Raw genomic sequence first — 23,674 nt, forward strand, 5'->3', positions numbered from 1 at the left:
CCCTATTTCTGCCACGATTTGCCTCCAGGGCTCTCCCATCTCCTGCCCTTTGTTCTGGTTCTGGGAAGTCCTCTCCACCCCTCCCCCCACCCCAGCCCCAGTGCACAGGCAGAGGGGACTTCCTCCTGCCCCAGAAATCCTGGGCATTAGGATCTTTATGTGTCTGCCCTGAGGGCATTTGCCCACCTCCTCCATGCTTCAGTTCTGTGCCCTGGAGTTGAGTTACCCTGTGCACCGGGCCCAGGTCCCAGAGCCCTCCCAGCGTCCTCCAAGGGGCTCTGAGATAAGGAGTACAAGGTAGAAGAAGCCAGGCCTCTCCCTGTATTCTCCGCTCTCCTGGGCCCTCAGGTTATCCTCTGTTCCAGCCCTGCCCAGCTTTTTTCTAACCCCTGGGAAGTAGCTGGGCCTGGTCCAGTTTCCCATGCCCCTGCTAAGGGTTGGTGAGCGTTAATGGAAGCTCCTCTCCGGCTCCCCAGCACAGAACACCTGTAACCAGAGCCTTCTGCAGACCAAGCCTTGGTCCCCAGAGTGGGTGCAATGGTGGAATTGTAGGCGCAGTGAAGGGAGGGTGTGCAGGGAGCCGCTTAGCTGCTTTGGAGGAGCAGAAGAGTGTGAAATTCAGGGTCAGGAGACCGGAATTAGTCCCTTGACGTAAAAAGGGAGTAATAGCACTTTTTGTTAGGGCCACTGGGGCAAGGGGAGGGGTCAGATATAAGAAAGTTTGTCAAAGTGCCTTTAAAATCAGAAAGTGTAGTAGATGAGCTAATGCTTATTGCCGTGAACACATCCGGCCTGCCCTTCAGTGATGGGCTGGTTCACCGGGGTCCCTCCCAGGCTGTCGGAAGTGTCCTCGGGTCTCTAAAGGGAGGGAGCGGATTCCCAAGGAGCCTGGCCTGAGCTCTCCTTTTGCCACTTGCTCACTGAGTGACTTTGGGCCTCTATCCCCTCATCTGAGTGACGGGAATAATAATCCTTCCTCCCTGGGTTACTACGAGGGTCAAGGTAAACCCAAAACACCACACGAGGAAGCTTTTCTTAAAGCGGGGAGCGCTGTGAGCTTGTGAGGCGTTGTTATGTTGTGTGCGTTGAGTCCAGCAACGGTCCCTCTGGCCCTGAGCAGAGATACCCCAGGGCCGGCTGGCCTGGGGAAGCCCCCGGCAGCTGCACTCACAGTAGACGTCCACCGTGCGGCTGATGTTGGTGCTGCCCAGGGCGTTGGTCACCTCACAGGAGACAGGCTCTGAGAAGTACGTGTAGTCCACAGCTGTCCGGTACACTTCTCCGGATGCTTCCTTGATGATCTGGCCCCTCTTGGCCCACCTGCAATACGGGCCCCGCATGCGGCTGTGGACCTCCAATGGCCAGGGTGTTCCTCCCACCCAGGGGCATCTCTCTGGGAGCTGGAAACCCCGATCCCTCAGGAAAGTGAGTCACGCATGGGGCAGGCCCCCCTAGGGGTCCCGTGGTGGGGGCAGGAATCTCCACAGAGGGATACGTGACAAGCAGGTTGTTCTGGAGGGAGGGGGGTGGACTACTCAGTGGGTCAGCCCGGCTGGTTGGCTAGGAAATGGATAACCCCCCCTCGGTCCCCCAACAGCTTGGCCATCCCGCCCTGAGCTCTTCTGAGGGTGCTGTCTTATTGGGATCCATGCTGGAAAGGCCGAGGTCTAATGTCATGTGCCCATACATGCATGCACACCTGCACCCACACACACACCTGCACCCCCCATGCACATGCGTGCACACACACAAGCACATGCATGCACACACACATACAGAGAAATTTGATTTCCAGACAAGGTGAGGAGTTGTGGGAGGGGTATCAGCCAGGGGTCCCGATGGCCCTTCCTTGCACTCAGCCAGCTCGCTACCTCTCCTGTCTCGACCCCTGTCCCTAGGGTAGGTCCCCTCATTGTGCCCTCTCTCCCCTCCCATGGAGGGCACTTGCTCTTTTTCCTGCCCAGTCTCTACACTCCCACCCTGGCTTCGCTCCCCAGGGCCTTGGCTCCTTCAAGTTTGGTCAGACAGGTGGGAAGAGGGCTGTGCGGACATCTGTCATCTGTCATCGGCCAATCGGTCCCACCGAGGGGAGAGACTGAAAAGCCCTGGGCTTGACTTGGTCCAGGCCCTGGGGCAGTGATCTCTGCATTGGACCAGTGACTGGGCAGCTAAGGCAGTGCTAGGAGCCCCCAGGTGTGTGTGTGTGTGTGTGTGTGTGAGGGTGGGCCTTTCTTTACAGATCTCCAGGGAGAGAGTTCAATAGCTTCCTCTGGTTTAACCTCATTGTGGACAACACTTACTTTAAAAAAATTTTTTTTAACGTTTATTCATTTTTGAGAGACAGAGAGTGAGCTGGGGAGGAGCAGAGAGATGGGGTGACAGAATCCGAAGCAGGGTCCAGGCTCCGAGCTGTCAGCACAGAGCCGGACGCGGGGCTTGAACTCACTGACTGCGAGATCATGACCTGAGCCGAAGTTGGATTCTTAACCGACTGAGCCACCCAGGCGCCTGACAACAATTACTTTTTAAATCACAGAACCTCCAACCAGGCTCCTCCTATTCCAAGCCTATTTTGGGGGTGTTTTTCTTTGTTACCCCATGATCGTGACTCCCGGTACCCACAGTCTCCCTGCCTTCTTCACCTTCCCCTTCTCGTGTTCCTGGAGCCTTTCCCAGCACCACAGAGAACCATTTCTTGCCTCTCTCCCCCGGCTTCATGCTCAGTCCGGCCCGGCCAGCCCCGAGAGACGGCCACGTCTTGGCATCGCATGAGGCGCCCAGGCTGGCACCATGTGGTTATTATCGTGAGTTAATATCACATAATTATTAAGAACATGATTAATAATAACAATTATAGTTTAACAACAGAGCGAACCATAGCTCCCCGAGAGCTTAAGGAGCTTCCCAACAAACTATTATGAGTTATTCATGAATCATTTCAATTTCTAACTTTAATTTAATGACCAGACTTCACAGTCAGGCACAGCCCCTGCCTGAGGCAGATGAATTCAGTCCCAGGCACACGGTTGGGGATCTACATCCAACCTCTGGCTCCTTCGGCCTTGCTGAATGAAGGAAGCATGGGGTCAGGTGGTGGGAGGCTGAGGGGGGCTGCAGCTGGCCGGACCTGGAGGAGGGGAGTGTGAGCCTCTCCTGCTCTCCCAGGCCTGCCTCTGGCAGGGGGTAGGGAAGCTAGGGCCCAGGCCAGCTGGTTTCACAGGGCCATTCTCTTCTGTCATTGGAGTTCCTGGAGAAGATGGGGCTTTCTCCTCTTCTCTGGGGCCTTTCATGGTGTAAGTCACAGAGGGAGAAAGCTCCACCCGCTTAGCCCTGAGGAGGTTAGAACTGCTGGGACTCCCACAGGCCTGGAGCCCAGCGGGACGGCTGGGGGACCGAGCTTTCTTGTTCCCAGCTGTGCTGTGGGAGCCTGCCCCCCTATGCAGCGGCTACCCTTAGCCCCCTAAGGCCTGGCCCTACCTCAGTGGCAGAGTGGGGCGCAGGAGGATTTCCTAGACTCTCCTGTCCCAGGGTTGCGGGCAGGAGCTGGCTGTGGAGGCTGGGCCCTTCGCAGCCCCACACCAAGGCCTTTTGGGGACACCCCAGGGGTCTCCTCCTAATCCTGCTCAGTCTTTTTCCTCCCTTCCTCTATATTCCTCTCCCACACCAATAAAACCCTCTGTAGGGATTTCTTCCAGAAGCTCAAACCACTCCTTCAAGCAGTTGGCCACAGGGTCAGGGGTGATCCAGGAGCAAACCCGCAGCTCTCCGCCCTCCCCTTTCCTCTCTCTCCTTTGGCTTTGCTTTCTCCTCCTCCTCCTTCCAGCTGGATCCTGTGCACTCCCCTTCCACCCCACCTCTGCCTCCACTGTTGTCTCCACCGCCTCCCTGAGCCCCTCTGAAAAGGAGTCAGATTAAGCCTTTCCCAATCAATGTCTAATTTGGCCCGAGTAAATGTAAGAGGATTAATTATTTATATCACAGAATCAGGAGGCCTGGCTGTCACAGCCGACAGGCTGTCCTTAAATAGCCCTGCGTTTTACGCTGGGTGGTGGTCCCCCCTCCCCGGTACCTGTGGGGAGCGTGGGGGGCATGGGAGAGCCTGGAGGACAATACCGAGAAGCAGGTGGGGAGCCACACTTCATGGTGAACTCGGGCCTGTTCTGCCCGCCTCGGGCTCCTGGTCCTGGGGGGCAGCTGCACCTGTTCCCATGCCCACCCGTGTCCCCTTTCTGGGTGCGGGGGTGGAGGGAAGCCTAGCTCTACTTTCTGAGATCACAGCCTCTTCGTCGAACAGGAAGAAGCAATCAAGATGAATGGAAGTAAAGAAACACAGATCCCTGCAGTCTTGTCAAAGTCAGTTGGGGAAAATCGATGTACTTATGTGAGGAGATTTGTTTAAGGCTTTGCCTCTTGGATCCCAACACCACATCTAGAAGGACCATCTGCCGGCTGGGCGAGCCCTCTCTCAGGGGGCGGAGCCAGCGTGGGTGGGTGCAGGGCGGGGCTGCCCCCTCCTTTCTCCTCCTCTCCCTTCTCTCCTGAATTTTCCTAGTGGCCAGAGGGGTTCCCTAAAAGTCTCTGGAGTCCCGAAGGGAGCGTGGTCCACACTGAAGTGTTTTCAGGGCCTTTGGCTAATCAGAGGGCCGTGAGGGGGAGTGAGCATCTGCAGGGAGGTCTGTCTCTCCCTGCACCACACAGCTGCCCCTCTGTAACCAGGGGCTGACCTGTGACCAGGGAGCTGGAGGCCAAGAGAACCTACATGCTCTGTGCTTGTTTATCTGTTGACTTTTTAGTTAAAAAAAAAAACCCAAAACATTGTGGGGCACCTGGGCGGCTCAGTCAGCAAAGCCTCTGACTCTTGGTTTTGGCTCAGCTCATGATCTTGCGGTTCGTGAGTTCAAGCCTCCGGTTGGGCTCTAAGCAGCCTGCTGCTGGGAAGCCTGCTTGGGATTCTCTCTCTCCCTTCTCTCTCTCTGCCCTTCCCCTGCTCATGCTTTCTCTCTCAATAAACAAAAATGACAACAAAACTACAACACACACACACACACACACACACACACACAAAACCACTTTGAAATTGTAGAAAAGTTGCAAAAGTAGACCAATTAAGTGCCATATTCCCTTCACTTAGATTCACTAGTTGTTAATATCTTGTCATATTTCTTTATGATGGATGATCTCTCCATACAGAGATTTGAACCTTATCATCCACATCACTGGTGTTCTGCCTTTGGAGAGTGGTGCCCCTGACAATCAGGCCCAGCAGCCTGGTTTCTTGGGTGTTTGCTCACCCTGTTCTGGTCAGAGGGCAGGGGTGGAGTGGGGGACATCGCTGGGTCCTAGGGCACAGCCCTGCCCTCTGCCCAGCCCTTCATAACCTGGCAGATGACCCAGAGCCTGGCCGCGAAGAGAAATGGAAGTTGTATGCTCTGGTCTCCTGGGTCCAATAGGCATTCTTGGGATGGCTATGAGGGTGAACGTGGGATGTGTCTGCTTGGGTGCCTGTGGGGGTCAAGGGCTGCCCAGGGGAATGGGCATTTGTGGGCCCTAGTGTTGAGGGATTGCGGGAAGATAGATGGAGCAGACAGCAGAGAGAAGCTGACCCTGTAGAGAGGAGCCCAGGCATCGCAGGTGCAGGGTAGAAGCCCAGAGAAAGGGCATCTCTTTGGGTCTTTGTTTTGCATCTGAAGACAGATGCCGGATCTCAGCCAAACCAGACCTGCCCTCCAGACCTCCAGGGCCGCACAGTCTCGGGGATCCTTCTCCTGCCTCTAGCCCAGTGAATGGTTAAATTGGACAGGACAGATGGGCTCCAGCCTCTCTTAAAATATCCTCAAGGATAAAGTCTCCGTGCCTTTCCTGGTTTTTGGTTCCAGTGTCGTTTAATTATCTGCACTGCAGGGAGCTCCTCCTTGCTTCCAACCTGAATCTCTAGCTGCCTCTTTGGCCCATTTCCTCTTATTGTGCCCTCTGGGCTGCACCGCCTCTCGTCTCCCCTGTCCTCCACTCCCACTGGCCGGCTGATTATCTAGTCTGGGACCATTAGCATCCCTGGCACCGGCTGATGCTGCAGCTTAATAACCCATCTCCATGGCAGAGGCGACACTCTGGGCTCGACCATCAAGGCTGGGCTGGTGGGAAGGACCGGACAGAGTTAGGGCCGCTGGGCTGGTGGGGAAGTACCGGACAGAGTTAGGGCCGTGGCGAGTTCCACACGGCATCTCAAGGAGGTGAGTGTCTGCCCTTGAGCTTCTCTGAGGGCACGCCATCCCCTGAAATCTTGTGCGGTGGCGGTGCACAGGCAGGAAGGTGCCCCGATGAGTCAGCCCGCGTTATGAAGTGCCTGGTATGTGCCCCGCGCTGTGCTCCACGCTGAGCGCCCTAAGTGGCTAAATTACAGTTCTTGCCTTCGAGACGCTCCATCAACAGGGAAAGATAAGCGTGTAAAAAGCAGTGGTGCTTTTATCAGTGTTGCGAGCAAGGGGCGCACAGGGGATAAGGGTATAGACGATCCTAGGTGCCTGCTGGATAGGGCCAGCGGCCCCGGAAATCTTACCCCACGCAGGTGAATGGTTTGGTAAGCACGCGGCTAGAATCTGGGTTCTGATCTTACTGCTCTTCCTGGTTGTTTTGACTTTTTTTTTTCCCTGAGCTTCTCTGCCTCTTTTCAGAGAGAAGGAATAAACAAGCGATCCAGACAGAAGGGGGAATACCTCCTGTTTCCAGTGGAAGGTACGTGCGTGAAATTTCATGGGCATGAGAGAAAGGAAAAGTCTACCTGGCCAGGGGTTGGATGGGTGTGCGGGGAAGGGAGAAGGATCCTGGACACCGGTAGCAAAGCAAGCACTGTGCTGTGTGCCCAGGGCCATAATCGACACCCCCTGTGATAGGCAGCAGGGGTGGGGAGGGGTCCAGTGGCCAGGCGGTGCCTCCTTAGCAGGACTCTTACCTGTACTGGGTGACAGCTGGGTTGGCCTTTGCAGAGCAGTGGAACGTGACGACGTTGTCCTCCAGCACCGGCTGTGGTTCCACCGACAGGTTGACGAGCGGGGGGTCTGAAGAGAGAAGAGATTCCCTTGCAGGCTGGGGAACTGTGGCCATGGTTTGGGGGGGAAAACGGGGCAGGAAGTTTCCCAGGGTGACATGGGGGACAAAGGCCAGAGATTCTGGTGAGTGGCCACCTGCTGGTGGGCCCCCTAGAAAGTTGGGGCCCTGAGCAGAGGGCTCCCTTGCTCCCTGGGGGTGCCTGCTTCAGCACTGCTGGTGGTGGTGGGGTCTGGGCTCCCACTGTGGATTCAAGGTCTGGTGCTTAAATGAAAAGCCAGCCAGGAAGCACAGTTGTCTGGGCCCCCAGAAGCCTGCTGCCTGCCCATCTTCCATTTGTGAGAGGGAGCAAAACACTTCAGACAGGAGAGGTGGGCAAAGGGGGTGCAGGGGGCACACAGAGTGGGGGGTGGTGGGCACTAAGCCCCATTTAAATACACTTTTTTTTTGTCTTTGAAATGTCTGTTTCATATCTGTCTGTGTAAAGGTTCTGGTGTATCTGTTAACCTCAAAGTGGCATTTACACCCTTTCATCAGCCTAATCATCTCTGCTGGGCCCTGACTGGTGTCACCCAGCCCTCAGCTCCCCAGGCTGGGCTAGTCTTTCTCATTCAATGTATGGGGAAGCCAGGCACTGAGGTGCTAAATGGTAGGAGGTGGAGGAGGCCGGAAGAGAAGGAGGGAGAGAGAAAGGGGGAGGTGGAAGAGGGAGGGAGCATGGGAAGGGGGGGGAGAGAAAGGGAGAGGGAGGGCGGGGGGAAAGGGACGTAGAGAGGGGGGAGGAAGAGAAGGGGAGGGAGAGAGTGGGGAGGGAAAAAGAGAGGGAGGGAGGGAGGGGAGAGGTAGAGAGGGGGGAGGGACAGGAAACAGAGACACAGAGACCAAAGGGATGGGAAGCAGGCAGGGTACTAACATAGAAGAGAGACATGGAGATGAGAGAGCGACACAGAGAGACAGACAGACAGAGACTGAGATATGCAGAGGAAGAAGAAGAAAAAGAGACAGAGAGAAGCAGAGAGCAGAGAAATGGAGAGAGATGTATACACAGGAGCACATAATCAGACAAAGACTTCAGACTAAAAGCGAAAAGACCAGAGGAGACAAGCAGACAGAAGGCGACAGGGTGCTGGGGACAAAGACCACACGGTAATGAGAACTAGAGAAAAGGGACAGGGAGAAAGACGTGGAGAGATGGAAAGGTGGAAACAGAGACCAGAACCCATTCTTCCTTGTCATGGTCTACGGGATTCAAGTCGGGGGTGAGTGAGGAGGGCAGCTTCGTGCCCGCCACCCAGCCAGCGTCCTGGGCTGCATCTTTGGGCTGGTCCTCGCCCAGGAGGACAGCAAACTGCCAGAAGGGCATGTGGGCTTCCTAGGGGTTCAGTCCAGCCTATTTTCAGGAAAAGAAGAAGGCGATTTCTCAGAGACCATCAAGAAAAATGCTGACCCCTCTAGGGCGCGTGTGAAGGGCACCACGAGGGGAGCAGGGCTCCAGCCGGCCTGGCCTGAGCCTCTGTTTGAGACCACAGGTGGGGTTCTGAGACCCTCAGAGAGTCACCTGCTGGAACTGAGCCTAGCCCACCGCAGAGCTGGGAATCATTTGAGCCTGTGGCCCCGCTTTTTCCTGCCGGTGCTCAAGCTGGGTCCTGCCTCCCTGCACAGAGCTGGGGCCAGGGAGGTGGCCCGCAGGGCTGTGCTGGTATCTGCAGACGGCTTGAGAGATGCAGGGGCGGGGGTGGTGGGGAGAGAACTCAGGTCCCTGAGCAGCAGGTGGCTGACTGTTCTGGGGACCCTGATCTCCCCACATGAGCCCCCAGTTCCGGAGGCTGAGCACGATCCTGGGAGCATCTGCTACTGCAGCAGTGGAGGAATTTCATGGAGAATTACAAGCGAAGTGACAGGTATTTCAATGATCTCAGTCTTGGTCTCTAAAGCGTAATTCAAGTAGCGACGAGTGCGGCAGGGACTTAGCCATGAGAGCTCTCCTCCCACCCCCTAGGAGAGCTGAGACCCCCCAGAACCCTGTAGCGTCTACCAGCTGCTGCCCATCCGCTCCGTGCCACTTGTCCCAACCCAAGCTGAGGGCCGCCAGCTTCCTACGTCATGGCAGTCAGGGGCCCTCTTTCTGTGCAGGGCTAGTCAGCTAACCTGGGCACCCCAGGGCTCTGATGGCCCCACCCTAGAGATGTGGAGACCTAGGGAGGAGCTTGCATCTTGCTGTGCGTTCGAGAAGCATGTTCTGAGGCAGAGGAATCTGGTGCTCACCATCTGGAACCAAATGCATGGCTGGCCCATGTCCACCCAATCCTGGGAGGCAGAGTGGAGTCCCTCAATCCAACTCTTATTTGAGGAAGCGATGGTGCCAGTTGGGTAGAATCTAGAATCTATCTGCCACAGAACTTGAGGGGGTAGTTCCAGGAGGCCTCTCCCCACCTGGATGTCCTTTATAGGGTTTTGAGTCCTGGGGAGCAGGGCAATGGAGCATATGCCTGTTGTGGGACCCATCCTGCTGCCCGTTCCCCTTCTCCATTGCACACCTGCCATGCTGAGCTCATCCTGTGCGTGCCTCTCTCCCGAAGCTTCCTTACCTCTGCAAAATCCTCGGCACCCTCCCCCCTTTCTTGAAGGGCCCCAAGAGAACGGGTCCCTAGGCGGCTTATACACTTGCTAGTCTCACCTGCATCTCCACCCCAGACCCTGAGATGCCTGTGTCCCTCTGTCCACCCCTCTCCTCTGGATGTGCAGGGTATGAATTTTCAGGAGTCTAGCAGGCTCCCGAGGTATAAATAGTGTATGTCATATCCAACTATTAAACACGATTTTAATCCCACTTGTGATGTCGGTTGCATTAACTTGCAGGAGGGCAGCTTTGATGTAGCTGGTGGAACTGAGATCATATTGAACAGATGTTACAGCTGAGAGTCTGTTAGTGTTTCCATCAGCAACCTGTGTGCGCGAGTGTGTGCGTGCGTGTGTGTGCGCGCGTGCGTGCGTGTGTGTGTGTGTGTGTGTGTGTGTTCAGGGGAAGCATTACATCGAGGAGGGGGTGGAAAAGAGAGAAACTCCATGACTCAGTGATTTTATAGCACATTCATTTGAAACTTGGCAGCTGGATGGCAGCGTCCAGATGTAGCGAGACTTTGGGGGTGTTAAGCTTTCTCTCCCATTACTCAATCTGGGGGTTTTGTCTTCCGTTGGGTAACATATAAAGACCAAGGGAAACAAACAACAAATGCGCTTTTGCTGAGTTTGGATGCTTCTTGGTTGACTGAGAAAATGAGCAGGTTTGCAAAGGCGGCTTTAATCCGGCCCATGGTGTCCACGGTAAACAGCTGGACGCTTACTAAACGAACAAATGGAAAAATGGAGGAGGAAGGAGTATGGGGGAGGTGGCGGAGGGAGCGTGTGCTTTTGCTGGGCAGGTCCACGCAAGCACCTTAGGAGAGGGCGCAAATGGATGGAGGCCTGTCCCCTGTCAGGGCTGGGAGGGGCACCGCACACGGGGAGTGCTCCCCCTGTGCCTGGCCCTGTGCTCCAAACGCCACCTGAAGGACTTAATTTGATACTCACGGCCACCAGATGAAGTCAGCATTGCCACTTCCACATACAGATGAGGAAACTGAGGCACAAAGGGGTTAACTAACCAGGCCAACATCCTTCAGTAGGGGGCAGGAGCCAGAATTCAAACGAGGAAGAATGCTGTGGCCTTAACCACTTCCCTGTCCTGCCTCAGACGGGGCCCACCTAGGAACCGGGCACCTGGGTCCTCGGCCACTCTCCGATCTCATTCCTGATGCTTCCCACCTCCTGGGGCTGAGGTGTCCTTGGAAAGACAGCCAGCCAGGGCGCAGAGACCCGGCAAGGCTGGCGTCCTCCTCCTCTGATGCAGACCGTCACCTGTGCGTCCTGGTGAATTGATCGTCTCATTAGAGGGCATTAGTAATAGTTGGTGGGCTATTAGGATGATGCCTTTCTTGTTGACAGGAGAGCTTCTCCTGGTGTGATGGAGAATGGCCTGGAGGGGAGTGTGGCTGCCGCCAAGGTGTCCCCCTGCTGGGGCCAGGCTGCTGCCGTGGGGGGCTGCCGGCTGGCTCCTTTTGTGCGGATTCCGTAGCTGGCGTGGGCCTCCTGACCAGGTTGGGGCTTGGCGGGGGGCACACCGGCAGCCCAGCAGTGGGAGGCTTGGATGTCTCTTGTCCCCCACCCACATGCCTCCCAGATCTGGCTTGTGTCTGAAGAGAGCTCTGATCACGGTCAATCCAAGGGCAAGAAGAAACTCTGGACATCATTCGGTCACAGGACAAGGAACGGGTATCCCCAGAATAAAGTGACAAGCTTAGGCCCGCACAGCCCACGGTGGTGGGGCCTTTTTGCATGCTGGACCACCTGATCCCCGGAGTATTTTGCTTTTTCTCAAGAGCTGGGCCCACAGCTGCTGCTCAGAAGAAGCTGGTGGGTGTGGACAGCCAGGGCTGGGGCAGGACAGGCAGCCCCCTCAGGGCAGCCCCATATTCACGGGATCCGGGATCCTCCGAGTGAGCGGCTCCCTCCCCTCAGCCTGGTCCTGGGTCTGGCAAGAGCCCCACTGTTCTTGGCTCTCATTAAATGAGGAATAGAATAGTTGGTGGTGATGAGGGAGTAGGGGTTACTAGCCAGTGAGGACAGAGAAGATGAAGCCTTCTCCAAGAACTCCGCTGTGTCTGAGTCTCTAGAGCGAGCCTGTCTGAGGGTTACAACTGTTTCCTCTGCCCTCTGGGATCTAAGTGGCAGCTGCCAGGATTCTAGACAGAGTAAGGACTTCGGCTCGCTGGGCCCTGCCCCTCCGGACTCCAGATCCCTGCCTGCGGAGCCAGGTGGAGCTCAGAATCCAGAAGGCTGAGATGAGCCAGGCTGTTGGGAAAGGTTTGTAAATGAATTTGATTTAAAATGAATGAAATAATAAGAAGGAAATGAATGCCAGCCTGTAGTGCTTAATGTAGCACCAAAACAGCCCCCGGCACATGGTGGCCTCACGCTCCCTGGCAGGGAGGGGGATTTAAGAGAAGAAAAGTCAACTTTTGAGTGCTGAGACCTCAGACCTAAACTAGTCCAGTACTGGGAGGAAGGCCGCTGGACCACCTTGTTGAACATTTTTGTTGTTGTTGTTGTTGTGGTTGTTCTCTGGGGCTGACAGGCACTTTAGGGAGGTTTTAGGAGACTGTTAAGGAGTCTTTTTAGGTGACTTCTGGAATAGGATGCTGGGGGAGTTTTAACGCATCAATCCTGTTAACGTTAATCGTGAGGACAGACGCTTGCTGAGGGCCCGCTGCGGGGAAGTGTAGAGGAGGGGTTACCAGTGCGGGCTCTGGAAAGCGAGGCTGTCTGCGTTTGACAGTTATGTGGCCTTGGGCAAGCTGATCAACCTCTGGGTGCCTCTGTGTCCCCACGTAGGGACCACTGTCACACCTACCCAAAAGGTTGTTGTAAAGATGAAATAATACGTGGAAAGTGTGGGCTGACTGAATGACCACTCTTCTTCTCTCCCTGACCGCCCCTTCCACGAGAGGGGCCCCTGGGTCCCTAGCTTCTGTAGGGTATGTGCTGCTCACCCACTCCGGGGCCCCGAACACCCTGTGGCCCCCAGTATCTCTGCTCTGGCTTCCTCTTCAAGAAGGGGCCCCCTGGTGAAAGCAGGCCCGGGGACTGACTCAGATATTTACTGATGTAGAAGTTCTACTTATACAGGTTTGGACATGTGGCTTGACCATGTCATTTGCCAAAGATCCTCATCTGATGTTGTTACTTCATGTGACAATAAGAAGGACAAGACCTTTGGGTGCCCATAAATACAAACCCGGCCAGTCCGGGGAGCTGTCTGACCCATTTCCTGTCTCTGGACACCCCCCCAGAGAGGGGGCAAGAAGAAGCTGGCGTGTGGCTCTAGGGAGCTGGTTATCCAGGCCTGGCGTTTTCCCCCAATCCGTGCTCCGGGCAGGGACTGCCGGGTGGTTCCTGCCCCAGGCCTGGGGGCCGCGTCAGTACTCACGCTGGATGTCGATGGTGACTGAAGTCTCCTTCCCTCCGGGGATGGCTTTGTTGGTGGCTCGGCACACGATACTCTGTCCATTCTCCACATCGCCGGGGGAGACAAAGAGCGTACTCACGATGCTCTCACGCTTGCCGTCTCGAAGCAGAGTCTGGGGCGGGGCGGGGGGGGGGGGTGGGGGAAGGAGGGCAGGGAAAGAAGGCCACATGTCACTCAGCGGCGATGTCCTGGGCAGGAAGACATGCTCCAGCCTTGCTGAAAGGAGAAGGAGCCCTCAGGTCGGGACACCCAGGGGTGCAAGTCTCTGTGGAGAGCTGGGGGGTTACTCGAGCACAGGGCTGCAGAAGGAAAAAGAAACTAGGTCTTCTATCATAGGGGACAATCAGCCTGGACTTGTATACCCCAAAGCGTAAAAGAAACCAGGCCGGGCCCAAAGGAAATCAGGTTGTAGGTGTCCTCTGATGTCGGGGGGAGCCTCTGGGTTTGCAGGCAGCACTGAGAATGTGCCCAGCGGCAGACGGTGCAGTTGGGGCATGGGGGTAAGGGCAGGGCTGGAGCGGGGATGCAGGTATTGCTTTATCTATGTGAACCCTTCCAACGTTTCAAGTCATTTCACTTCCTGACCTCATTAGAGCCCCAACCCATCACAGGCAGGACAGATGCCATTATCTTCCACGTGACAGATGAGAAAACAGGAAAGCTCAGGAGAGCCTACGCAGCTCCACCGAACTTACCCTTCAAGTTGGGGTTGAGAAAAGGGGGCTGAAGAGCGTCCCCACCCCCCCAATCCATGTCTTCACGGAACCTCGGAATGGCAACTTATTTGGAATTAGCGTCTTCAGAGGTAAGCTAAGTAATCGGGAACTTGTTAAGATCTTGAGATCATCCTGGATTTGGGGCAGAGGGTAAATTCAATGACTAATGTCCTCAGACGAAGAGGAGAGGACACAGAAAGAAACAAGGAAGGTCACCTGAAGACGGGCAGAGCCCGGAATGACGTGGCCACAAGCCAAGGAACGCTGGGAGCCTCCGGGAGTGGAGGAGGCAAGGAAGGACTCTCCCTGGAGGGATCACAGCCTGCTGACACCTTGCTTTCAGATTTTTTGGCCTCCACAACCCAGAGACAATACATTTTGGTTGTCTTAAGCATCAGTTGAGGTGCTTCGTTAGGGCAGTCCTTGGGAACAAATGCAAAGCCTGAAAGCCTTTCGGTCTCCTGCCTTCCATCCCTTTGTTTTCAGGGGTTCATGCTGCAGCTAGTTCCGCCATCATTGCTGTGCCCCCTTCCGGCTACCTCCCCATCAGTTTGGTGCCCCGCACTGCACCCTGAGCTCACGGTGATCCACTAAGGTAAGGTGCCGGGGAGCTGCGTCAGGCAGGGGAGCCACTTCCAAGGTGGGACTGGACTTGCTCGGTACTCAGAGACTTCTGATCCTGGGAAGCTCCTTAACCCCCTCCAGAGAAGGGTGCTGGACGCCATCTTATTTTGGCTTGCTTAGGGCCACGGGATAGACGAATAGACGTTACTTCTCAAAACCTCCCTTAAGATAACAGCGACGCTGTTCTCACCGGACCCCACAAGGAAGGGAGCATTATCTCCACTTAGTAGAAAACTTAGTTCAAAGTGAGTCGGGGCCTTGCTAGGCAGGGCTGGGATTTGCACTTGAGAATGGTGACCCCCAGAGCCCAGGACTCTCACACCACGGCTCCCTGAAAGCTAGATGGTGGTTAATATGATCTTCACTTAAAGGTGGGAACAATTCGAGAGATTAAGCACTTTACGTTCATTGAGCTACTCAGCAGTGTTGAAAAGGAGAAAGCAGGCCCAAAATGGAGTTACTTATGTTAAGGGCCCCACATCAGCAAGGACTTCACACCTAACCTAATGCAGTTTCAAACCCCAGCCCTGCCGGAATGTGACATTTCACCAGCCAACCTAGAAATTCTTGGTTAGCAGGAGGAGGTCATCCCTCTGTTACCCCTAAGAGTGAACTTGCCTGAAATAATTCATTCTTTGATTATAATTTCCTTTTATTCTGCCCCTTCTCTCCCTTTAAAAACCTTCCATTTTGTAGACCTCCTTGGAACTTTCCAGTTCCTAGATGAGATGCCTCCCGATTTATGAATCATTTACTAAAGCCAATTAGATCTTTACATTTACTTAGTTGAATTTTTGTTGTTTAACAGCACATAGGCAGCTGGAACCTGCTCTCTGGGTCCTCAGTTCTGGGGGGTCCTTCTCAGCATGGGGCAAAGCCTGTAGCCTCCAACACCAGGAGAACATGACATGAGCCTCTGTCTAGAACAGCATATCCAGCTTTAGACAAAGCCAGGTCCTGATGCCAGAGAGATCCACAGAGCAGGGCAGTGGTCCAGACTATTTCTCTCGCATGTTCTAGAACTACCTGGGCCTGGGCAGGCTCCCGTGGCTTGAGGCCTCACCACACATTCTTTCCTGGGCCTCAGCCCTGGGCAGAGGGGTTCTGGAACTGGGCCAGGGCCGGGGGGAGTGATGTGGTCAGCCCCAGCAAGCCAAGGGGTGGGTGTGGGATAAGTCAGTGGGATAAGGGTCTGTAGATCAGCCTCAGGGCCAGGGCGCTAAACTGGAGGCCAGCCAAACAGGGGTGAGGGGAGAGCGGTTTAGCCCCAAGCCAAGTCAGAGAAGAGGGAGCTGTGGCCTCACCACAGTAACGGTTCCGGACTCTTCAGCAGACTTCATGTGTCTATAAATAGCAAAGCGATAATAAGAACAATTTCCTGGATGGAAATAAGACCTGGGGTAGGGTGGAGGGAGGGGGGGAGGGGGGAAAGAGGTGGGTATTGTTCTTCCTCATCCCCTTTCCTTTACTTTTACCCTTGTGCTAACAAGAACATTTACATTAAGTTTGACTCTGCCGGGAACCTCTCCAATTGATCTGCTCTCTGCCTGGTGGAAAGGAACAGGGCTGCCGGGGTGCTGGCGGGAGGGGAGCGGGGAGGCCTGAGCTCCTAATTAGGCCCTCTGACTGCTTCCCTTCCTCCCAGTACCCAGGGTGCTCCTGTGCCTCAGAATGATGATTAATGACATATTTACTGTGTCCGGGCATGTGCTTTTCTGGGAACTAAAAATTCTGGTTCAAGTTGTTTGTTCCAGCTAATTAGAGAAAAGGGAGCAGTGTTCATTAACCAAGGGGAGAGCGAGAGGAAGGCAGGGCCGGGAAGTTGGCGCCCCCTTGGGAGAGGCTCTGAGCATCTCACCCTGAGCTCCAGCTCCTTGGGATCCAGACCCTGGGCAGAGGAGCGCCAGTGTGCAGGCAATGGAGTAGGGTGCTCCTGGGGAGGGCCAGGCTGGTGGGCCGACCTGCAGGTGTAAAGCCGAGCCCCATCTGGCCCGGTGGCCTGTCTGCTCCGCAGGCAGTGCTTGGCCTCAGTCCCAATTCTCAACCTAGTTTTCCTTCCTTCCTCCTTTCTTCCTTATCTTCTCTCCTCTTCTTTCTCTTTTCTCTCTTCTTTTCCTACATTTCCCTCTCACAGATCTCCCCACTCTCCCCTTTTCTCACATGCAAATGAAGCCTTTGGATTTTGTGGCCTTGAAGGTACAGGCCAGGTGGAACATTCTATCATTTGCTGGTTCTTGTCACAGCCTGCTTCCCCTCCCCTCCAGGCTCCTTCTCCCTGTCTTCCCTTCACTGAACTTGACTCTGGGACACACATTGGGCCCCAGCCTCCCAGCTCCTGCTCCAGAAACTTTCATTAAGATGCAGATCAGCTCAGGGAGTGTAAGTGGATGATTAATGGCAAGTCACTTTGTTTCTGGGGCCACCACCTCTAAGACCTGGGGCAGCCCTCCCTCCAGCTTGGTGGGCAGAAGTGTGCTGCTAACCCCCAACCTCAGAGTCACTCAGCCTGGCTCATGGGACCCTGATGGCAGCTCCCGAGGCTCTACCGGGACCCAGCCCACCCATGTATGTAGATATGGAGCAGAGGCAGGTGCACAGGAGTGTCAGAGCAGAAACCTTCATGGGTGGGCTTCCACTCCTCTGTGTCCATTGGCCTCCATCCACTAGGGACTTCCAAGGAACTTTCGAGACTGTCCCAGCGGTTGTGTGAGGCGCCGCTTACCCTGCCTGCCCCTTGCAGCTTTCTGTGTACCCAGCCCCATTGCGCTATCCCTGAGGGCAGGCACTTGGCATTCAACTGGCAGTGACCTGGAGGTGGGGCTGGGGGGACAGAGCGCTTCCTGTGTGCAGTCGTCCAGCAGTGGCCGCTCTGCTCTTTCCAAAGCCCCCAGGACCTCAGCTGGGCAGTGGAGAGCCGGGCTGCACCCCAAGAGATGGGAGGCCTGGTGATGTCTGGGTGGGAACCACAGGTGGGGAGGGGTGGATGTTCGAGATTTGGAGGGAATGCAGGGGGTGGGTGCCCCATCCCTGGTGCTAAATCTGGGAAGCTCATTGATATGCAAACAGACTGGAAAGCCCTTGAGTGAGGCCTGATTGCCTGGCAACAAGGCCTCCTCTCTTCTCCCTTCCTCACTCACCTCCCCCACCAGCCGTGTCCTTTTTTTTTTTTTTTTTTAAATCTACTCTCTGCTTTCCCCTTTTTATAGTTGCCTGGGGGATCCATTAGGGCCTGTGGTCACATGGCTTGAATGAGGGCTGTAAGGAAAGGTGGAGAACCACAGTGCCATTTGCCCCAGACCCTGCATCCTCAGGGACCCCAGTCTTGTGCTCTGGTTGAGAATGGATGCCCTTCACAAAGGAGGCCCAGATGACAGGCAACTGCCACCCTGGGTAGAGACTCTAGGCCCTTAAGATAAACAGAGGGGGTGGAGGGCAGAGCTGGGGTGACTAGTGGGGAGAGAAGGCACAGTGGAGGGGGCTCATGGAGGGAGCTGGGTCCCAGTGAGGGCCTTAAGGAGTGTTCTTCCAGGGTCCCTCTTAGCAGGGGCCCTAAGGAGGCTCCTGGTCCTGATGGTGGGTGGGTGGCCCCTGGGCAGGCAGCAGCCCAAAGCTGGAGGGAGCAGAGAGGTAGGGCTGGAGAATAAGGGGCTTCAAGGTAGATACATACATGACTCGAGGGTCCTAAGACCAAACAACCTTCCTTCCGGCTCCCCCTCCCCCATCAGGGTCAAGGCTGCGTCCTGCCACCTGGCAGTTGTTGGGGAGGTAACAGATGGAGCAAGAAGCTGGCTCTCCAGGAAGATTTGTCTCTGGGCTCAGCCCGGCTCGTCTTCCCCCCTTTTCCCTAACCTGTCGTGCCTCCCCTGGTTTGTGAATCTGCTGGCTTTCCAGATGAATGCCATGTGGCCTCCACTCTGGTACCAGGCCCAGAGAAGGCAGCCTGAGGCTGGACGTCCAGTCGGAGAGGACTTGGAGTGAAGCCTTGCCACCAGCTCCCATGCTGCCCCAGCCAGACACCTGCCAGAGTCCCAGGCATGCACCCAAGCGACCGGGCCAGGAGGGCTCTGGTGACAGCATGTTTAGGGAGGGAGAGGCACCGCAGCCTATGCTGGGGGGTGGGCGGTGGGCCAGAGGGTGCTTCTTTTTCCTGACTGACCTCCCAGGTCAAGGGGCCTGGCATCCTCAGTAGTGCTGCCCTCCATCCTACCAGCTCATCCTCCCCTGCTTCCCTGCTGGACAGCAGAAAGAAGGTTCCATGAAACCAGGACTGCTGTGTGACCTCTGAGGAGGGAGAAGTGGAGTGAGTGAGGCAGAGCTCTGAGGGGAGGGACTAACACGACCGACGCTCTGACTGTATGCCAGGTGCTTTCAATGCATAATTCCTTTTCCGTGTCTCAGCCATCCTCACGGGCGTCCATGGTTAATGTCATCTTGTTTTGGAGCTGGGGAAACTGAGGCAGAGAGATTAAATTACCATAATATGTGACAGAGCCCGACTGTGACGTGGGCATTCTCATCTAGGAAAGTGGACAGCAGGGCGAACCCCGGGGCCTGTGAGGATCAAGGGAGGGCCCAGGCAGGGTTCTCATTCAAGCCTCACAGGTATCCTTTGAGGCAGGTGCCGTTCTGGGTCCCACTGTATAGATGGGGATGCCGAGGCACGGCAAGGTTAGGCAGCCGGAAGGTGGTGGAGGCTGGATTCAAAGTGAGGCTGCCCAGCTCCCGGGCCCAGGGGCTGACCCACCACTATGTGACACATACCGAGGGCTTGAGAACTCAGGGCTGTCAGGGCTGTCCCCGGGGGGTCTTTTCTGTGGACTCTGGACACAGCTTGGCTGTGTGTGCTCTTGTGTGCTCTCTCAATCTCTCTCTCTGTCCCTGTCTGTTTCAGCTGCTCATGGCCCTGGCCCCTCATGCATAGCTTGTCTGGGGCTGCTCTGCCTTCCGGACGTCGGCAGTGCCTGTGTTAATGGTCCTTGCAATCCCGGAAGAAGCGGGGAGGCAGAGGGGTGGGGCCTGATAGCCCATAGAGCTGGTTCCATGTGAACACTGCTGGATCATCCCCCCTCTCCGTGAGCTCCAAGTTGTAGGTTTATACCTTGTCAGAGCCGGCAGGCACCTGTTATGGACGGGTCTGTCCCCCTGTCCAGAATTCATATGGAGAAGCCCTGACCCCCAATGTGACTACATGAGACTATGGGGACTTTAAGGAGGTAACAGAGGTTAAATGAAGTCATAAGGGTGGGGCCCTGATCCAAGAGGACTGGTGTCCTTATAAGGAGAGGAAGAGACACCAGAGATCTGCCTCTCTCTGCACACACAGAGGAAAGGCCATGTGAAGACACAGAGAGAACGTGCTGTCTTCCAGGAAGAGAGAAGTCACCAGAGCTGGCACCTTGATCTTGGACTTCCAGCCTCCAGACCTGTGAGAAACAAATGCCTATTGTTTAAGCCACTGGTCTGTGGTATTTTGCTATGCGGCCCAAGCCTACTAACACAGAGGGTCTGATCCAACCCCTTTGTTTTATGGGAGAGGAAACTGATGCCCAAGGAATGACTCTCCTGAGGTTCACAGAGCAGGGTCTGGAATCCTGGCCCCTCGCTGCCTGGTGCTGTCACACGGGCCATAGGCCTGCGGGAGTGTGAACAGGGTTGGGTGGGACAGAGGGTGAGCGAGCCTCCCTGCTCTGGTCAGCTGTAGCATGGTTCCAGACTCTCAGTGGGGCCGAATCCATATCATGAGGGCAACATGCTGGGGGCAAGGGCGGCCCCTGGACAGGTTCAGCACGGTGACTCTGACCTTTCTCTTTACCGTGGGGGCGTGTCCTCTGCAGGAAGTAAACCTTGGCAGGGGCCAGGCTGGCCCAACTTCAGAGAGGGAATGGACAGATGCCCAGGTAGGAAGGAACACCCCTTACCTTCCTTTTCATCCTTATGTGGGTGATATACTCCCTGTGCTGTATTTTTGTATTTCATAACACAACAGAGTGGCTCCAGCCCAGGACATGGGTGAGGGATTTATTTCTCAATGGGCAGCTTCCCCCTGGGTGGACTTATGCCCAAGGGAAGGCATTTGTCCTGGGTTCTGGCACCAGGTTCCGCGTGAGGCCTTGATGGGGTGGTCAGCTTTGGATAGGAAGGACACACCCTCAGAGAAGCATCAGTCCTGCCTCATACCCTCCACTGATGGTGAAAGCCTTGCTTCTATTTTCTTTTTAAAAGAAAATTTTTTTAATGTTTATTTATGTTTGAGAGAGAGAGACGGAGCTTGAGCGGGGCAGGGGCAGAGAGAGAGGGAGACACAGAATCCGAAGCAGGCTCCAGGCTCCGAGCTGTCAGCACAGAGCCCCGTGTGGGGCTCGAACTCACAAACCTCGAGATCATGACCTGAGCCGAAGTCGGACGCTTAACTGACTGGGCCACCCAGGCACCCCCTTGCTTATCTTTTCAAGACCCAGGGAGTGGAGCTGGTGGTTGGGTGGGAGTGGGGAATAGGTCGTACGCATCTCCCCACTTTCTGAGGCCAGAGAGAGCCACAGGGAAAGGAGAGACCTCTAGTTTCAGAGCCAGGGCGTGTTGGCTGGCCCCAGGGCCTGACACAACCTCTCAGCAGCCGCCCATCTGTCTGAGGCAGTACTGAGAGGAACACAGGAAGGAGTGAAGCCCCGGGCACCATGAGACTGTCCTTCCAGCCACTCACCAACTGAGAAGGGCAGTCACTTCTCTTGTCAGGCCTCGGTTTTCTACCTTTGGATCAAGGGAACTGGACCGGCCCTCCTCTACAGTCCTGTTCATCTTTAAAGGCTCTGTGGTATATAAATGCAGTCTAGGACGCTATTTACAATTTTCCTTGACTGGAGTTTGGTGGAAGCTGCTTTAACATGTCCCTGGGATTTTATTTTTATTCAGGTAGGGGTGAGGCCGGCAGCTCAGGAGATGACTGCCATGAAGAAGGTAGTTTGTTCCTCACAGTTTCGCTTGCGGCTCCACGGAGGGCGGAAGGGTTGGTCAGGAGACAGAGGGAGCGAGGGGAAAATACGGTGCAAGTCTTTATTGTAGTTTTGTGGGAAAGAACGGACAAGGCAGCGTGGGCAGCTGAAAGAGTTTAGGATTGGGTGGTCTGAACAATTTCCACAGGCTCTAGGCCCTAGGAGTGATCTTTAGTTACCCAGGACCCAGCCCTGAGGATTTAGGGTAGGAGGATTCGCACCTGGGACTGCCAGCCTGATAAAGGACGAGGTGTGGGTATGGATGCGGGATTGTTAGGTTGGCCCAGCAAAGGCCTGTTCTCAGCACCTTGGTTTGCTGTCTCCAGGAATTAGCTAACCCTGGGAGTGAAAGTCCCTCCTCATCTGCAAGGCTTTGAGATGTCAAAGCATCAAAAAATATAGACAATAAAAAAACCTAACTAATACAGGGGTGAGTTCAGGGCATTTCCAGTTCATGGTACCTCATGTGAATGACAGAAAGGCACCCCTGCAGGTAGGCAGAGCAGGGTGCAGGGCAAGGTAAGGGAGTATGGGCTGGATTCCAGCCTTCCCTGGCCCCTGAGTCAGGTGCATCTGGGGCCGGGGAGAACTTAACAGCCTTACCCAGTAGCCCTGGAAAGGTGGCCAGATTTCGCAAATAAAAATACAGGACACTCAGTTAAATCTGAATTGCAGACACACAATAAATAATTGTTTTAGATTAGTATGGTGCATAATGATGCCCCATGTGATATTTGGGATATACTTATACTGAAATTCAAATGGAACTGCATGTCCTGTATTTTATCTGGCAACCCTAGGCCCTGGCCACTTCTGCCCCTGAGTCTCCTCCTCTGACCATACTCTATTCGTAGGGTCTTGGCCGAGCCCAGTAATTACCCCAGGAAAGAAGAGAAGGCAGAGTTACACAGTCGGGGAAACAGAAAAGGTCAGATAAATAGAAACACAGCACGAGAGGGAAAAAGTGACACAGAGCGCGAGAGAAAAAGAAAGACACAGAGAGGTAGCAAAGAATGAGAGACAAAAAGCACACACAGAGGGAGCAAGAGGGATAGAGTTGGGGGGTGGTGGCTCTCCCCACGCAGCCCCGCCCCACGCTCACGAGGCCCCGCCCCATCCTCACTAGGCCCCGCCCCATCCCCACGAAGCCCCGCTCTTCCTCCTGCCCCCAGGCCTCACCTTGGAGTAGGTGGCCCCATTGATGACCTCTCCCTTCCGCAACCAGATGATGGAGGCCGCAGGCTTGGCGTTGTCTGCGTGGCAGGTGAGGTTGAGTGGGTCCCCCGCCCTCAGGCTGATCACAGGGCCCCCCAGGATGACCGGGTCATCGGGCGGCACTGCGGGGAGAGGAGCAGAGAGGTCAGGCTGAGGGCACCCTTGGCCTCCGGCAGGGCTGGCAGGCTCTGGGCTGGGCGGATTTTATGGAGCCGCCGACAAACAATAATTATCATACTTTAATAAAATGTATAATCCCCTTGTATTCTAACAATAATAGCAACAACAGCAGTAATCTCTGACATATGCACTGCATGTTTATTTGCAATGTTCATGCCATCATCTCATCCGAAGCTCACGACGCGCCTGTGAGGGGACAGGGCAGGCATCATTAGCCTCGTTTCACAGATCGGGAAGCAAAGCGCCGCTGCCTAGATACTATCTGTACTTTTTTTCTTTTTAACTTCTCTCTCTCTTAAACAAAGCACTGGCACATCTGTTGTCTGATTTAATCCTTACAATAGTCTTGCAAAGTAAACATTATTATTATCCCAATTACACGGATCCGGAAATCGAGGCCCAGCAGGATTAAATGACTTGCTCAAGGTCGCTCGGGGAATGAGCAGTATCAGCGCCAGAGCCAGGGATGCCACCCAGGTCCTCTGACACCTGCAGCTCCCAGCCAGCCCCTTCCCTTGCAGGGGGGCAGGTGACAGGTGAGGGGACTCCTCGGAAGGCTGAGTCAGTGTTTCAGACGGCTGTGTCACCCCTGGCATCTCCTGAGTGCCGGATTCTTCCAGAGTGGCTCCAACGGCCTCATCCCAGAGTCGGGGATCTCTGCTGCCCACTTCTCCCGCTGCAGTTCATCACAGGGTGGCCAGAGACTTGTGGCTCTCGAGATGGGAGTGCCGCAGGGGCAGGACATCCACGGCAGGGGCTGAGGCTCCCACCCTGCCCCGCTCAGGGCCCAGTGCCTGGTGGCATAAACTCCATAAACATTTGCCAAGTCCCTTGGAGTCACC

At 55.2% G+C, this 23,674-nt stretch overlaps 1 protein-coding gene across 3 annotated transcripts in view; it reads right to left on the bottom strand.

Moving 5' to 3' along the window:
• Positions 1 to 23,674, bottom strand: part of KIRREL3 (kirre like nephrin family adhesion molecule 3) — a 546,659-nt gene that overhangs the window by 19,370 nt on the left and 503,615 nt on the right. For all 3 annotated transcript variants that reach the window (XM_042959077.1, XM_042959076.1, XM_042959078.1), the window contains exons 5-8: positions 22,617 to 22,774; positions 13,070 to 13,220; positions 6,950 to 7,055; positions 1,172 to 1,320 (exon numbers count right to left, since the gene is read on the bottom strand). In XM_042959077.1, the coding sequence (XP_042815011.1) occupies positions 1,172 to 1,320; positions 6,950 to 7,055; positions 13,070 to 13,220; positions 22,617 to 22,774 (564 nt within the window). The remainder of the gene's footprint in view (positions 1 to 1,171; positions 1,321 to 6,949; positions 7,056 to 13,069; positions 13,221 to 22,616; positions 22,775 to 23,674) is intronic.

The sequence above is a fragment of the Panthera tigris genome, chromosome D1 (assembly GCF_018350195.1).
Source record: "Panthera tigris isolate Pti1 chromosome D1, P.tigris_Pti1_mat1.1, whole genome shotgun sequence".
In the NCBI taxonomy this organism is placed as follows: Eukaryota; Metazoa; Chordata; class Mammalia; order Carnivora; family Felidae; genus Panthera; species Panthera tigris.